Source organism: Aphelocoma coerulescens, chromosome 2, assembly GCF_041296385.1.
Source record: "Aphelocoma coerulescens isolate FSJ_1873_10779 chromosome 2, UR_Acoe_1.0, whole genome shotgun sequence".
NCBI lineage: Eukaryota > Metazoa > Chordata > Aves > Passeriformes > Corvidae > Aphelocoma > Aphelocoma coerulescens.
The window spans coordinates 51,249,292-51,266,192 of record NC_091015.1 but is presented as its reverse complement, the minus strand read 5'-3'; the positions used below and the strand labels follow the sequence as shown (position 1 = coordinate 51,266,192).

Here is a 16,901-nt window from a genome sequence, read left to right as displayed (position 1 = left end):
CAGTGTTTGTACGGGGTTGGAAGAGCACAATTCATTCATCTGTGTGATTATTTTTCAATTTCAAACATAGCAAATTGAGAACCTGAAAATGGAAGGGTTTGAGTAAAGAACAGAAAATAAAGAGGAACAAATGAAAATTACTCACAAATAGGAAAATGGAAAAATACAATTTTAGGCTCTGAGATTTTCAAAAATCCACTGGACAATTTAAGCATAGATGTTAACATGTATTTTCATTTTTGTACTAGCAGAAAGCTATGGAACACAACTTACTTGGATCTTGGAATCTTTTAGTGTTTGCTTTCATTCTGACACGCTTTTGGCATTAAGCTTTATTATTCAAAGTGACCAAAAAAATCAACACTAAATCAGAAAGAATATCTCAAAAGAACCAGTAGATGGCAATAAAAAGATCTGTGATAAATTTTGATTTTGCAAATAGACAATCTGTAGCAATGTACAACCAGCAAAACTGGTATTTCTTTTTAACCTCATTGATATGGTTCCAGGAGGCTTCTTGAAGCAGCAAACATTTAGAAAATTTTATACAGACAAATCCATAAATTTTTCCCCATGTCTGAAAGGTGAGAAAAAAAACCCCTGAGAACAATCTGTTCCTGTAACTCAGAAGAGTAACTTATCTAAAATATTTCTTCACTTCATATTAAAGATGTCAAGAATCTTTTGCAAAGTAATATGAATACAAAACGCACTGATATTTGAGTTCATTTTCACTCTTAAAATGTTGCCAAAGAGTAAAATATAGAACCAGTAGAAATATATATATAAAATATAGTTGTTATGTCTTTGGACTTAGTCTTATAGGCTTTATGTAAGTCTTTATAGCTTTAGAAGCTTTCATTAAGTCTTACACCAAGGCTATTCAGCAACTACTGGTTATTTTTTTGCCAGGGTTTCAGCTTGACGTTAAAATAGCAAACTATTTTTATGTCTCACAATTTCAATCCTAGGAATAAACTAAATTGCAGTGGGTTACTTGTGTAGCAGAGAAAAAAAAATCAAATTACTATTTTGTGTTGCATTAAAAATATAAACATACATATATTAGATTTTCAAAGGAAGGCTTTTAGATATGATTTCTTATGTATATGTATGTATTAAGTAAATGTTTCAGCTGAGGTAGAGGTATTCTAGAACAACAATATGTTAATTGAAATCACTAGTGTTTTGGATTGACCTTTTTTAATATTCCAAATTAGTAAAGCTGAAGAATTATTTTATGTATGTATACAACAATGAACCAAATAATTACACAATTTGCATAAAGCTCATTTTTCCATTTTCCTATGTTTTCCCATTTTCACCACAAGTGCAAGCATAGATAGGTCTCAGCTAGGATATCTGTTTCACTGAAATAAAATACTAGAGGAATTAAATTGCCAAATATTTTCCAAAAAATGAACTGTAAAGCTGACAGTAAGGTTTGTACCTTACCATGAAACATTTTTGAAAAACAGATTTGTATGTAACTCCCTAATTAATATTTACTCATTATAGGTAAATAATAAAGTATTTTTTAATATACATTTAACTATTAGGAAGAAATTGAAACCACACATCAAATATTTACCACTAAGGACTCTGCTTTGCAGCTATACCTGAAAACTGACAAACTACTCAAGTTATAAATCTAGTATATATGCATGCATGTATGTCAGTATGGAAAAAACACATTATCACAGAAAAGAATTAACACATGAAAAGAGAAATACCTCAAGCCTGTTGCCAAAAAAAATTCAGCAGTAAGAAAGTTAGAAGTGTTGCCTAACACTCCCAGAAATTATTTTCTCTGATTAAAGAGCAAATAGATTGAAGACAAAAGAAAGAATACACACTGCAATTAGCAGAAAGACTTACGGGGATAAGCATACATTAAAAACACCTTTTTTTTTTAAGTGGCACTGGCAACTTGGAAAGCAGAGACTGAAAACTTGGAGGGAGCCTGCTGGAGAGCCATGTACAGAGTTGAAGAACCTGACATAGGAACACAGGTTGAAGAAACTCCGTTTGTTACACTCAGATAAGAGAAGGCTTGGGAGGGTGGGTGAGATCTAATCACATTCTTCCAATGCCTAACAGGTAGTTTTCAAGAAGACAGAGGTATCCTCTTCACAAAGATGCACAGCAAAAGAACAAGAAGTCATGAGCTACTGACTTGCACCAGAGAATTTTTTTTCTTCCCATAAGAAAAAAACCCTATTATTTGCCAGGAGAACAATTAAACAGTGGACCTGGCTGCCCAGCAAAGTGGGTGACTTCCCCTCACTGGAAGTGTTCAAGTCTTGTCTTATCTTGATAAGGACATGGAGAACTTAATCCAGGGTTCTGCTTTCAGCAGGTTTGGGCCAATAATCTCCAGAGGGCCCTTCCAACATGCACTGCTCTTTGATCCCATATGTGAAACTCTGCAGCTCCTATATGCTACATTAGTGCCTGGCAATAACACAGAAATAATTTAGCAAAAACACTGCTTTATGCACAGCTACTGTGCTTCAATCTTTGCGCTTCTATAACCCCAACACTATCAAAGGATTTATACATCTGTATGCTGATGCAGCCTATTTTTCTGCATTTTTCCCAGTTCTTTTCCTACTAAAATTGGTCCTTACATAAATGTGTATTTAGCATATCTTCTAAATCCTGAACTCATGAGTTCTACAGGAACAAAGCTACTTGCTTCACACACGTGGAACGCTATACCATGCAGGACCATGCCTCATTTCCAGCTGGCCAGAATGGAGTCGTGTACATTACTGTGAGGAAGTAATTCAACTAGAACTGCTTTGTAAAAAACAAAGTTACCCAGCTTTATCAGGAGAAAACAGATTGCACTGAAATCTGTTGCAAAACATTTAAGAAATTTTAAAGGGAAAAAAAAAAGGCAAAATACTTGAATTTTGACATAACAATCCACCTAAAATTGCTTTTGCTCAGAAAGTGGATTCAAAAGATCCTCAGCTGTACTCAGGATGCAATGTTTACTAATTTTCAAGTTTGTGTAGAATGCAAAGTACAATGATGCCTAGAATTAGATAATAAATATACCTTGTCGTCTACTAGAATTCAAACTGCTTGACTCTAGTAGTTTTTCCCAGTTTCTCTGGCACATCATTTCAGAAAAAACTGTCAAGCTTACGGTTGAGCTCACTGAGTCTTGGGACCATTACAACAAGATTTTTCAGCAGAAGATCAAAGAGCTTCTACTCTATACCAGGAGGCCTTTGATGAAAATATACACTTAATAAAATGGAATTCTAAAGAAACATTGTATACCAGGCAACTCTCAATCACTTTAATTTTCAATCAGCTTTACTGACATGCTACGATTCCTGCTTTCCAGCCTTTTATAAATGGACCATCAGCTCTCTCTCACCCAAAAACAACAAAGCTTAAGAAAGGATTACTTTATTCCACTCCATACTTCTTACAGAAGCGACTTTTCAATATAGATTTTTCTATGATGCTCATGAAGATCTACGTCCTTATAAGGACACCATGAAATTAAATCAACACAGACCAACTGTTTATACTATGTTTACTACAAATACACCAGCCATGTTTCCATGCAAAGGTCCTCATTTTCATCTATAGCAGAGCTGATTACATTCTTCCCAAAATTGCATTCCTAGATCATAATGTCAGATTTTATCAAGAAGGACCTTCATTACTACTTAGTATTTCCAAGCTAATTCCCAAATGCCTTAATGTAACATAGAACATTCGGGCTTAGTGCACTTCTGCAAAAAAGCTTCCTATTACTTAGTACACACTTCAGGGCTGGATACATGTGTTGCTTTTGGAGGCTAGGACACATTCATGATGAGCTGAACTTCACAGCTACTGCTTCAAAACCCCACTACTGATGTACTGTTAAAAGCAAAAATCACTGCTTAAGAGTTGTACATACAACTGATTTCTTGAACTCAACTTTCAGAGTAGTCCCAACACTGATTTAATTAGCATTCCTTAAACTTATCAGAATCCACATTAAAAAGAAACAGTCATCAGGAACAAAACTCTTTGTCAACAATTTTTGCAAGAAAGATTTTAAAAAGCACTGCAGAATTAAGGTTACACTTGTTTTAACCTACTTCCCTAACTATTCACCGAGTTTCTTCACAGTTATTTCCTTTTTTTTTTCGTTCAAATCAGTGCAGGCAGTCAGAAGTGATTGGAACAGTTTCACACAAGCACAGACACGTGCTTGGAATGTCCTCCTTTGCACCTGAATTCACACCAGAATTATGTGTCTATGGTGAAGTCTGAATAACTAAACACACTATGTGATGCAACTATTTTAAAATTATGTTAATAAGGATTTATTGTTTCCTGTTTTAAGGGCATTCAGCTACTTTTTGTTTGAAAACTGCACTGGCTGCACTCAGTTAGCACCCATCCATAAGTAAAAGAGGGGAGTTTCATCATTCTGCTCCTGGTTCAAATCATGTTGCCATGGAAGCAGATGTTGAATTGATGAAAATAGGTCAACTGTTCAAAAAAAAAAATCACTGGTTTAATACTTTAAAAAATATTATTATACTATTTTAATGCTTTCTGTTATTTTGAAATTGTTAATATTTTATTCTGTGGTATTCTAGTTAGCATTTACGTTTCTCACACTATACATATTCCCACCAAAAATGTAGACAGCATTAGAGTTAAGAGCTGTTAATGAAAAAGGAAATATTTTGCATAAATTGGTAGGGGCTGGGTACAGAATGCTCATAAGAATATCACACACAGTTCTTTGTTACTTCAGCAGTGGGGGGTGTTAAATGTTGCCATATAAACTGTTTCCATTTGAAGAGTATTAGTATTATTATTAAAAAGCACTAGCATTTTTTGAAAAAAAAAAAAAAGAAAAAAATCAGGACATTGCTAATACCCATGCTTGGCTTTGACAGCAATAGTGCTTTTCTGTTTAGTTTTGCATCAAACAGATATATAAATACTCAACTGGAGTCTCAGTTACTTAAAACTGATTAGAATACTTAAAGACAGCTAAGATTTAAGTAGGTTACTCCATCAATAGAACATGTGAAAATACACATAGCCAACTCAAAGAAATTTCTCTCTACAGTCTCAAACTGCCTGTCAAGATGCTGTCAAAATAGCGTAAAATGCACTGTAAAATGCTCATCCTCACCTGCAGCAAACATCAGAAAATAAAATAACTCACCTGTATCATGTTTTTCTGAATCTCTACTAGCTGACCTAAAACACTTTTCTATCTGAAAATTTCACATCTGAATGTTTTTCTACCTTGACACTGATGTACTCCAGATGCACCAGGTCTGTCCTAGAAGTTTATATTATATTCTGTTCCTGAATATTTCTTTACAACTGAAACACAGAGTTCAATCATTAAATAGCATAGAGGTACATGGGAATACTGCCAATACACGAGATCTCTGCTCCTTTCATAGTCCAGAGATCTTTCTGTAAATTGGTACTTTAAGTAGAAAGGCCCAGTGGTGCAGAAGTCCCATAAATTTAATCCAGCACAAACCTACCACGGCACTACTGCGTGTCTTCCACACACCGCTGTTCTGCCCTGCTCCCTAGTGAACTGGGTCAGACAGCTTCTCCCACATCAACTCCCTGATCTGTTTCATCAGGCACCAGATAAAAGAAAGTCCCAGTGTAACAGATAAGATAGGAGTAAATACACAGGAAGCAAAGCAAAAATATCCCCATCTCTTGAAGTTAACATAAATCTATACTGCTGCTGTTCATAGCCCCACAGCATTCAGTAATCCTCCTTTCTTTCAACCTTTTGTAATCAATGCTTTAACCTGAAATATGTACAACAGAACCTCTGATAAAAAAATTTCTGTAACTCAGAACATGCTTAGCTGTCAGCACAATTGAAACAATTTTCAACAGAAATAAATTACTCCTGTTTGCTGCGTTCATTTTCATATAGTTTTTTAAAATTAAATTTCTGTAAAAAATGTGTTTCACTTTGGAGAACTCTTTTGGACTCTAGAAAGTTAAAAATTTGTGTTATGAAACTTTTTGCAGTATTGTATGACCTGAACTATTCTCCATCTCTTTAAAAGACTAAAACAAACAAACAAAAAAACCCCCGAGACCCTACACCTGTGGAGTTGGTTAATACTGTTTAAAATGTACTGAAAGAGTGTCCTTATGGAGACTGCAAAAGTCTTACATTTCAGATTGAGTAGTTTTGGAACTGTTTATAACCAATGACATTCCAAAAAAATCACATGACTTATGCTCCAGAAACATACTGTAAGACCCACAATGTTGGTTTTGTATATGTTTTTTCTCAGACAATAAATAGCTGATAATAACAGAAAAACAATCACACAAAAAAAAATCAAACCAGCATATTTAAAATCATCAAGCATACTGGACACTTTTGATTAAAACTTTTTAAAATAGACCTTTTTCGACCAGTGCATTATGGCTTGCAGTTTCATTGTTTGGTTGTTTTGGGTTTTTTTAATTAAGCAGAATAATTAGAGAAAAGTTGACTTTTCTTTAACCAAATGATTACCTTTCATTTCCTCTGGCTCATCCAGCATTAGCCTCCAACAGTCCTTTCATACTACATTAATTATAGATTGGTGGTCTTCCCCTAAGTTGCTTCTCTACATAAGACAACATTTTTCCCTTCTCCTCCCCTCAGTACTAACTTACCTTTTCCCTCCAATCTTTCTTCCCTTTGTTTTCTGAACCTCCCTTTCCACAGCATTTATTTGAGCTACAATGTTCAGGAGTTCCAAGAGATACCTAATTATTATGCTGCAATTCCTGTTCCCTAAAGGGCTGCATATAAGCAAAACTTAAATTTAGAAAAAAATGCTGGTATTCTCCTTTGGTCTACCAAGAAACAGAGGTCTGCCTAGAGATCAAATAGCAAGCGTCACATTTAAACAGATAAAAGGATAACACACAGCAAGCAAAGGCAAAAACAGCCCCATCTCTAAGCTGCCAGAAATCCATACTGCTTATATTTACTCATCTAGTTTTCACAATATCATCTCTCTAGATATGTTGTCCAGTAATGAGCTATATAATTACATTTAATTTGCTAAATCAGTTTTATATTAAAACACCTCACTGAGGTTAATGTAAATATTCACACATGCATAATAGAAGAGTGCATCAGGCTGCCTGTAGACTCCAGCAAACCAGTTGACATGACTCATATTTACAGTTAACTCTGCAAACCTTAAGGTTTGGAAAATAAAACTCAAAGCAAGCTCATAATTCACTGCATAACACCTAATACCTGTAAAAAGAACAACAAAGAAATATATGCTCCAGATGCACCTCTGTAAGGTGGTGTACTTTAGTAACCACACATACACAATCCAGACCTTTTGCCATGAGAAAAGCAATCCAGTTCCTAAAAGCTAAAATAGAATAATGGTCTAAGTCAAGGCAATGCAATACAAGAAAGCCCTGAAGCAAAGATTTATAAAGGCAAAGGCCTGCAATTTCAGTTATGTAAAATGCCCAGTCATCCCTCCATGTCTGAAAAGGAATGACACTGATGTGCTTACTATATGGAATTAGGAAAAGATTATACCCAAATGCTGTTACAATCCCTAATATTTACAGTCTTGACACACAGTTGTTTCAGATAAGCCCTACAGGATATGTCCATAAAGATTATGTAGGAAGTCTTTTTAAGATATGCTGGGGTCACAACCCAAGCAGAGAAATAAACAGTTCACAAAAATGTGATTATTTTGCTTCTTGAAATAGCCCTACTAAATACTTGAAGTACATGAAGCAACAAATACACAGTATCTTGGGAATGCATGGGAAAGTATGGCAACAGCATTCACAGTAAATGAAAACACAGAAGCAAAAGAAATCAAAAAGATTTTGAAACACTTCTTTGATAAGGAAATCTTAATTTCCTTCTAATATAAGATGTGAGGGGAAGTCTACTTCCTGCTATCATTTTCACTGGTGTTTGTATTATTTGCTACAACATGCATTGTTTGAAGGCAGACTTACCTCCACCAATGCCACAGTTAGAACAAGGTCCATTTTTGAGTCTGGGAAAAGGGCATCCACTTGTGGAGACATTCCAATCAGTATACAATTAGTAACAACTGATATTACACTCATAGTTTCAAAGGCCAACTGAAATAAAACACAAATATATTTACAGTTATGACCATTACCTCTAACTTACTGGTCCCTGAATTGCTCTGGACAGTACCTCTCTCTTCATTAAAGCCTCAGAAGACCCATTAGTTTAACTTTTTGTTTTCCTTCATCTTTTGAATTCCACAGCGTAAGACTTGTTTGGCAAGCAGTCCAGACTTGACAATACCACAACAAGGTTGTAACCTGAACACATAGAAGAGTACACACTCACCTAGAGTTGTACTCCTAAACAAATTTATTTCAGGATAAAGGAAAAACTGCAAAATTCCAAGAGGAACTAATAGTCGTAACACTGGTTTTGGAGGTTCGGTCTGAATGCAAAGTAAGAGGAAAAGGTAAGAATGGTTCAGAATGCCTTTTTAAAATCACAACCACCTGAGATTTGTTGAAAGATTTACATTTAAACACATGCAATAGCACAAGTCTAAGAACCTCTTGCCTACAGAGGTCCCACAAAATGTCTGAAAATATTAATACAGCTTAACAATTACACTTGCAATATAATGGTTACTTATTCCAAGGTCCTGTCTGGAATGAGAAAGACTGACACAGAATTGTAGCAACTGTCACAATGAATTAGCAGAAATAGCTTTCTCCTTGACAAGAAACTAGTGACTCAGTTCACCTGATAAAATTATTCCAGTATTCCTTTAACAGAAATCTTTCAGCAAATGCTCTAATTTCCCATATGAAATGGATGACTTGAAAATTTAGTTATTATTTTTAATTCACAAAGCAAATTCATTTCTGCTATTAGCTAAAAAATTATACCATAAAATTACTGTACCAGTAATAATTTTTCAGCCTACTCTCTTGATTGAAACAAACCTTTCTAGCAAAACTAAATGCTATTAATATACCTGCAGCTTTGCTTGTGACTTACGACCACAGCCTGATTATTCTGGTGGTTACATGATTGGTCAGTGCAGCTATGCCATTAAGAAGTTGGCAGCATAGATCTGGACTGAGAAAGTATATGCAAGCAGATTATAATTCACACATTTTAATGACATATTATTAGAAGACTTCACCTCTAAGTCCACTTCATTAATGTGTCTAATGAACATTGCTCAGGACCCTTGGTTTGCATGTTTTTACTGTATGTTTTACTTGAGGTTTCATGATTTCATTTCTCACCTCTCATTTGCTTCATTTGATAACATTTACAAACCCTTCAAATTAAATAATCCATTGTGCCCTTTATCTCCATTATGCAATGCTACAAAACTTTAAAAATAAAATTAGAATATGGATCATCCCCTAGAAAGGTCCCCCAACCAACCCCACACTCCCTTATCAAGCCGCTGCTATTAGGGAGTGCTAACGTTTCTGGATGCAACTTAGTCACTCCAGAAAACTCTGGTCAGGATCAGCTCACTGATGCAGCACACTCAACAGGCCCCAAAATAGCTGGTGGCAGCATGACTGCATGGACAAACAACTGAGGACAGAAAATGCTTAACCCAGTCCTATTATCATGAAATTGTTTAGATAGACTACAGTGTTCAGGCTGTGCAGAAAGTTCCAGCTCCTGCTCACAGATCCAGGTTATTTTACAATTAGTCAGCTTGAGTACCAGTAACCACAGCAGCACAGGCCACTAGCCTGGCTTAGGAATCCAACTACTTACCTATTCTTCCACTTCTTTTGAAACCCCTGCTAAGCTCCATGCTTCTGAGATTGCATCAGAAGTTACTATTTCTAAAATACACTGGCTATAAAGAATACTGGGAAATATCTGGAAGCTTTGCTTTGTTGAAGTTGTAACAGAAGTACAATATACATACAAGAACTAAAGAAAATATATGCCTTCTTTTCCAAGGCAACTGAAAGAAATGTGGTCAAAATCCCCACCAAAAATATCACTGGGATATATATTTGGATAGATGATATGCCAGGGCATTGAAGAGAAGAACAAAGTACCTACCGAACTTTAAAGTGGCTCATGGGACAAACATAAAGCTTTCATACTGTTGTTGAAACCTCTTTTAAACAAATGAATAGGAAAAAAAGACACAAAAATTACCTGCCAAACACCAATATTCGCTGTGGGTTCTGCAAATGGACGCTTGTAAACTCTGCACATCTTTAAGGCATCAGAGTATATCTCTGTGATGTTGTTTAACACTGCAAAGACAGCTGCCAGTGGATAAACACATGAGAAAAGACTCACATAGCCAAACTGTAGGAACAACTCCAGGTAATCATCAAAAGTACCCTGAAAAATAGAGCAAATAGAAGAACAACTGTAACCTACAAAAAAAAAAAAAAAAAAAAAAAAAAAAAAGAAGAAGAAATACAGAAATCATACTACAGTTACAAATATGTTTCCTCATCCCAAATCTGTTGTTTGGAAATGACTGCTGATAGTAAACAACAACAATTTTTTTTTAAATATAATTCATTTGGAATGACTCAGTCACTAAAAACTTCTTATAAGGAGAGGCCCAGGGTTTTCCTTTTGCCTAATGAATTTTCTGCAAGTCACACTTCCTATCCTTTTTACATGAAGTAACTGCATAAACACATTCTTATCTGTTTATGTATGTCTCAACTTCTCAAGGTTCCTGAGTATCTCAGTTAAACAGTAACAGAAGGAACAGTGAGGAATAGAAAAACAACACTGTGCATTTAAACTGGCAGAACATTCTCCTGAAAGCACTGTGGCAATAGAAGACCTAGCATTTCAGACTGTCCATGAAAGACCCAACCAGAATGCTAGGTTGGTAGGTAGGCAACTCGTTTCTGATATTTCTGCTTGTTTATTTCCAAACTGGTACGACAGAGTTAGTGGCCCACTTGAAGGCTGAAACCTACAAGGCAGCACTGACATCTCAAAGGAACAATTAGTGCAAACAAAAAAACCTATTTAACAAATCCCAACAGGTCTGTCACCTGATCTTTAAATGAAGAACATGGGTACTTAAGTGCTGATTAAGTACTCACATGTAGGTGATCATATATTAGCATATTAGTTTTGTAATATTAATAATAGTTTGCTACAACTGCAGCAATTTTTTAATGAAAAACCAAACTAATCACTTTTAAAGAGAAAGTGTTCATAAGCAAAGAATGGTGAAATACAACAAAAAAGTTAAACTGAGATCTAGCTATCTTGTATTAACACAGACACACGTATTGTCCTCTCTCTCAAAACTGAAATCATGAAGACTTGACAGTAACTGAAATTATTATAAGAACCACATAAAAGTGGGGTTGGCTCCAAGTATCATCTGATATGGTTATCTACTCTTTTTTGCCCATCACAGCTGTTAAACTGACTGCACTCTCCAATATCGAGTGCTTTTCTCCCCTAGGAAACAGAGAGAGGCAGTAGAACCCTGCAAGCTCAGAAATCAATATGGGATACCCGTTAATTCCATTTTTCACTTGAGCTTGTTTTAAAGCTGCACACTAGTTGGGTCTCAGAAAACAATCTGCAGGCCAGACCAGGAAGAGCTACCTAACTTTTAAAGCCACTAAGATTTTTTCCTTGGAAACGTTTTGTACAAACTCTAAGTTTTGCTAAGGTCTTCCTTACGGACATCTGCAGGAACACTCACTGGAATGGCAGCCACACATCTGCTACTGTTACCACTTTCTCAGCCAATCATTGCAGGCAGAGAGAGAGCTTTCCTTTGTGCTCCTCCTTCTGGTAACTGCACAGTATTCCCACTGCTTCCCACACTTTTCTTCTCATTTCCTTGCCCAGTACCTACTGGCTTTTAGAATAACAGAGTATGAACTAAGTAAGTATTTATTTTTCTCCTACTCAATTTATGAAACTTTGTGTAGGAAGACAGGAGTCTAAGACGACGTTAAAGAAATTTGTAACTGCGCAACTGGCAGGCATGAGATCAGCTATGGCATCAAGGAAACAAAACCAAGGAAGAAATTCAGGGAAAAATTAACTAGAGGAGTGAAGCAGAAATTACAAAAATAATAATTAAAAAACTATTGCAGGATGTCTTTACATCTTAAACAGGGTTAAGGGCTGGATATTTGAAAAGTAAGCAAGAATGAGGACAAAAAGAATAGAAAATTCAGTGTTAAAGAATATATGAAAGAAGGAAGGAAAACAAAAGAGCCTGAAACACAGAATTCTGTCAAGACTCCTCAGTTAGTAAACAGTCAAATGGTTCCCCCTTGTGACAGTTTTAATTTTAGAAATATTCTTGCGTGCTGACAGCTCACTGCTTGCAAACAAATCAGCAGTCTGATATCATTTATTCACAAGCACAGCAAAACAATAATCTTTAGATTGAATATAAAATTGGGCTTTGAGTACACAGTACTTAGAACTGAAACTGAGGCTAGCAGTGGACACATCCAAGGCAAAGCCCTAATTCTACAACTGACCTCTTGGGTTCCCATGAAAAACTGTTCAGGGCACAACAGTACAACAGGTGCAGATTCATTCGATCCAGCTCTGCACAAGAAGCACTGGGCAATGTTACTCAGACACCACACTGGCTTTGTATGTGACAGCTGAGAAGCAGGAGTCAGCTCAGCTCTAAGAGGCAGAGCTTATTTGGTCAGGCCTGATGCTGACACACAACTTTGGGAGCTGTGCTGGCAGATGTGCAGGCGTTGTGCTGGACTGTGCTGATTTACCAGTTCAGACACTAACACAGGGACTCCTGCTCTGTTCTGCACTGCAAGACAGACAGGCTGTCTAAATCTATCTCCCTCCAACCTTCACACAAGAACACATTTGTACAGTTTTTAAATTGTAAAGGTGATAGTTCTTTCTCCTTTTCCCACTTCATGGCACTTCATGCAGGAAGAGAGGAATCTGATAGGGTGCTGTTATCAAATTTCAAACTGCTAATGTATACCTTTTACATGAAAGGTACACTATCTACATGTACTTCTTATTCTGCAAAAACATAAATCATACAGTATTAAGACTCCTGTGACTCTGCTTGCAGCATCTGATCAAGTTGTCAGCCAGTCTGTAAGGCCTTAACATACACATTGATGTCCACTGTGTTAATTTCAGCATTTTAAGTAATGAATTGCATGAAATCTGCTAAATACAATTAAAAACTATACTGCGTAGGAGGTGGTCAAGAACAGAACCAAGAAGAAAGTGAATACCAAACCTGTGGTTTCAAGAGGCAAGAGCTTCCAGCAAGAGTATTGTTTTGAAGAGCTGGTTTCTTCTATCCTCCATTTCTGGCCCCATCCAGACGTAAGTGCTCTCTCTCTCAGGCTCTAGTTTAACTGACTGTTTAAACTAGTACCACTGCAACACCAAATCAAAACAGAAAATTTCCATCTGCCCTGTGCCATCCTACTCATCCCGGCAGCCTTTGGGTTACCCTTGGAGATTAAGGGCATATTGCACAAATACTTCTTTCCAGTGATATGGGGTTAGGTAGCTCCAGATAAGAGCTGGTCATTCCTTCCCCTTCATTCCGTTCATTCCTTCCCTTCATTTTGGGATCCTGCACTGTATCCACTACTTGATCCAGGATACCATAAAGCTGCATAAACAGCTACCAGCAAAGCTGATGAAGCTGAAAATAAGCTGCCAGGCCAGACAGCCAAAAGTATTTGTTTGCCTTAGCTGATGCCTCTGTCAACTACAGCCCAGAAAAGTTTTAACTCTTTTACGGTAGTACAACATACCAAATAGGTTCCCATTTCTTTCTCCATGTTGACCTGTTCAGCTATTGACAGATCCCTATCAGTTTTCTGGGAACACATGCGTTTCTTCATCCTCCTGTTGTATCTCTTCTGGAGCCAGTAAGGAAGCAAGGATTCTGCAAATTGGTTGAGGATCTGCGAAGTTATCAGCAAAGTGGCCAAGCTCTTAAGTTTAAAAAAAGAAATAAAAAATAATAGAACTGTGATGAACCTATGATCATTTGCAATTCTGTGTGCTCTTGTACCACTCTAAGTTACTATACTATGAAGAAAAAGCCAGCCTAACAAACCTAGCAATAGCATATGAAAAGTACAGATGATCTAGTTCTCATCCTCTGCTGTGTGCTGAAAAGAACTAATTAGGAGTTAGTAGTCTAAATATTTTGTGTATCTGGATGTATCTTGGAAACAGTACACCAAGTACAATGAAGGGTAATGCATATTTAATATATACCAATGACAATCACAGAGCTAAAGATTGAATTTTTTTCTATGTTTTTTATTTCTTGATTTTGCCTGAAACTACAGGAAATGTCTCAAGTGTTATGTCTGGTATATATATATGTCAAGCGTTTTGCTAGAGATCACTTCAGAGTAACAGAGGTCTTGAGCTGAAGTTCTTGTACTGCTCATTATGTTTAGAGCAAAAATATTTTCCTTATACATAATTTTCATGCATTTGAGTGTGAAAGTTGATTTAAAATAACAACTACAAATTATTTTTGCTTTTATTTATTCTCAGATCCTCACTGTAGTCATAAACTTAATCACAACCCTATCCTCAAGAGTCTCTCATTAGAAACACTACAGAGAAGAACATTTTCTAACATAAAAGGAAATAAAGAGGAAATGAAAATCTCCCAGTCTCATCTGTGCGAGAGAATAATCAAATTTATTTGAAAGCATTTCCTCATTTACACAGAGAGAAAGAATTACTCTACTCTGTTATTATTCTGCAATAATGTTAGGGAAACTGAAACATGGAAGCTGGATTTCTAAGAAAATATGGGTGAAATATATTAATTTCCAAGTTTATGTTTTAGAATAACTATTAAATACTAAAGTCTTTCAATCAATCCGTTATTTTCCTAGATTCATCAACATTCTTAAGATGTTCTTGGAACTCACCTGCCTCAAAAGCTTCATATCAAACAACACAAAGGCAATGTAGAACAGAGATGCAAAACAATTTAAGAAGTTGAACTGCAAATAAAAATATTTGGTTTTAGTACTCAAGCAAAAGTTCAGATGCAGAATTATCATCTAACTTAACAGTTGTTTTGACTAAATGGTTTCCATGAAGATGTAAACTGTCCATTAAAGTTTTCTTTACCATTTTCAAACCTTAGGCCAGGAAAAACACATTTTCAATATTGGTCTTACTAAGTTTTTCACTCAAGCTTAATGCTTTCCTCAAGTAAAGTGTACAAAGAGAATTACAACTGAATTATGAAATGTGGACATTAAAAATGTATCACCTTCTACTTAACTTTCATTTTTCTGGCAATTTCTCCAGAGATAACACTATAAAAAGGACATACTAACCTTAATTTAGATTAATGAATTTTTTAAATAAGTACTTTATCAACATATTTATTATAATATATAACATTTTATATATTAATAATACAATATATAAAATATTATTGTATTTTAAAAATATACATGTTGGATGATATATCTCTCAATCTGTAAAAATGTTCCTTTATATATGTTAGTTGTGCTTTATATTTAATCACTTCGAAAGGTTTTATGGCTAAGAGAAATATTCCCTACTTCTAAAATGAGACATAATCACAGTATTGTACTTGAAAAATCATAATCAAACTCTGAAGTTTCCTACTTGCTAACAGTGCTGCAGCTCCTGTTTTGGAGCTCATGGACAACACAGATAATACTGGGAGTGCAGAGAGCCTCTCACAGACTGAGAACAAAAACTGGGGGGAACTTACACTTGACATTTCACAATTTTTTTAATCATTACCAGTAACAGATGAGTAACACAGATTTAACACAAAAAAATACCACAGAACAAAACAAAACAAACAAACCCCAAATAAACACACACACACACAAAAAAAAACATGGTGAAGGAAATAAGGAAGGAACTCTAAGGAAATAGAGAAAATAAAAAAGGAAGAAACTTATATGATCTTTTCAAAAAGGAAACAAGAAGATTAGGTAAACTAAATAGATCAGTATATGCTATGAACTGCACAGGGGCAGACTGATGGACAGGTATTTTCAGGTTCCTCTAACTAGTTGTCTGAATGTTAGTATAGGTGGAAGTTAATACATGAACTTTTAAAAATATGGTTTACCATAAAATTGTGCAAAAATTGAATGGAATAGTTCTCAGTTGAAGACAGGACCACACCAATTAACAGAAACTTATATATACAGCATCCTAATGAAAGAACAAATCAATACAAATAAAAAGCCAACTCTCCACTATAAAAGAGGCATCTAAAACAGTCTAGCAGTTACTGCAACCATAATGGAAATCTTCTTTACTCTGATATTGGGGCTACTATTTGGCCTTGAGCAAAACTGTGGGTCACTGCGGTAATGCTAGGAAAGCACTAATAAAACACAGCATAAGCTGTCTTTTTAAATAATCTTAAAAGCTGCTTATATGATATACTTACCACTAAAACCTTCAGAATTAAATGGTTCTGATATGAAGATTCCAGCCTGTGATTTTCTAAAATAGCAACGAAATTATTAATTAGTAAACAGCAGAAGCTCCTATCATGTACTAGACATTGCTCTCCAAAGGGCAAACAGACACTTTTACTCTGCATGAAAATTACTTATCTAATAGTTTGTATTATTCCAACACTTTATGGTAAAATGAATTTATACTGTACCAATACCTCACTTAATCTATAAAGCTAATTTGATGCACAATATTAGCATACACATTTTTGACTACAACTCCAGTATTTTTTCTACTTCTCCTTTTATATATTTCTTACTCTGAAGAGCTATTTTATACAAGAAAAAACATCCATCACTCTTAAGACTGAACAAAATGTGTCTAATTACTGATTGCTCTTTGGCTGAAAACTAAT

General features: G+C 35.5%; 2 protein-coding genes across 4 annotated transcripts in view; one reads left to right on the top strand and one right to left on the bottom strand.

Moving 5' to 3' along the window:
• Window positions 1–16,901, top strand: part of TOPAZ1 (testis and ovary specific TOPAZ 1) — a 339,264-nt gene that overhangs the window by 40,681 nt on the left and 281,682 nt on the right. The window lies entirely within an intron of this gene.
• ANO10 (anoctamin 10) overlaps window positions 1–16,901 on the bottom strand; it is a 124,259-nt gene that overhangs the window by 94,845 nt on the left and 12,513 nt on the right. For all 3 annotated transcript variants that reach the window (XM_069007404.1, XM_069007405.1, XM_069007403.1), the window contains exons 7-11: window positions 16,476–16,531; window positions 14,956–15,030; window positions 13,810–13,992; window positions 10,202–10,393; window positions 8,020–8,148 (exon numbers count right to left, since the gene is read on the bottom strand). In XM_069007404.1, coding sequence (XP_068863505.1) covers window positions 8,020–8,148; window positions 10,202–10,393; window positions 13,810–13,992; window positions 14,956–15,030; window positions 16,476–16,531 — 635 coding nt within the window. The remainder of the gene's footprint in view (window positions 1–8,019; window positions 8,149–10,201; window positions 10,394–13,809; window positions 13,993–14,955; window positions 15,031–16,475; window positions 16,532–16,901) is intronic.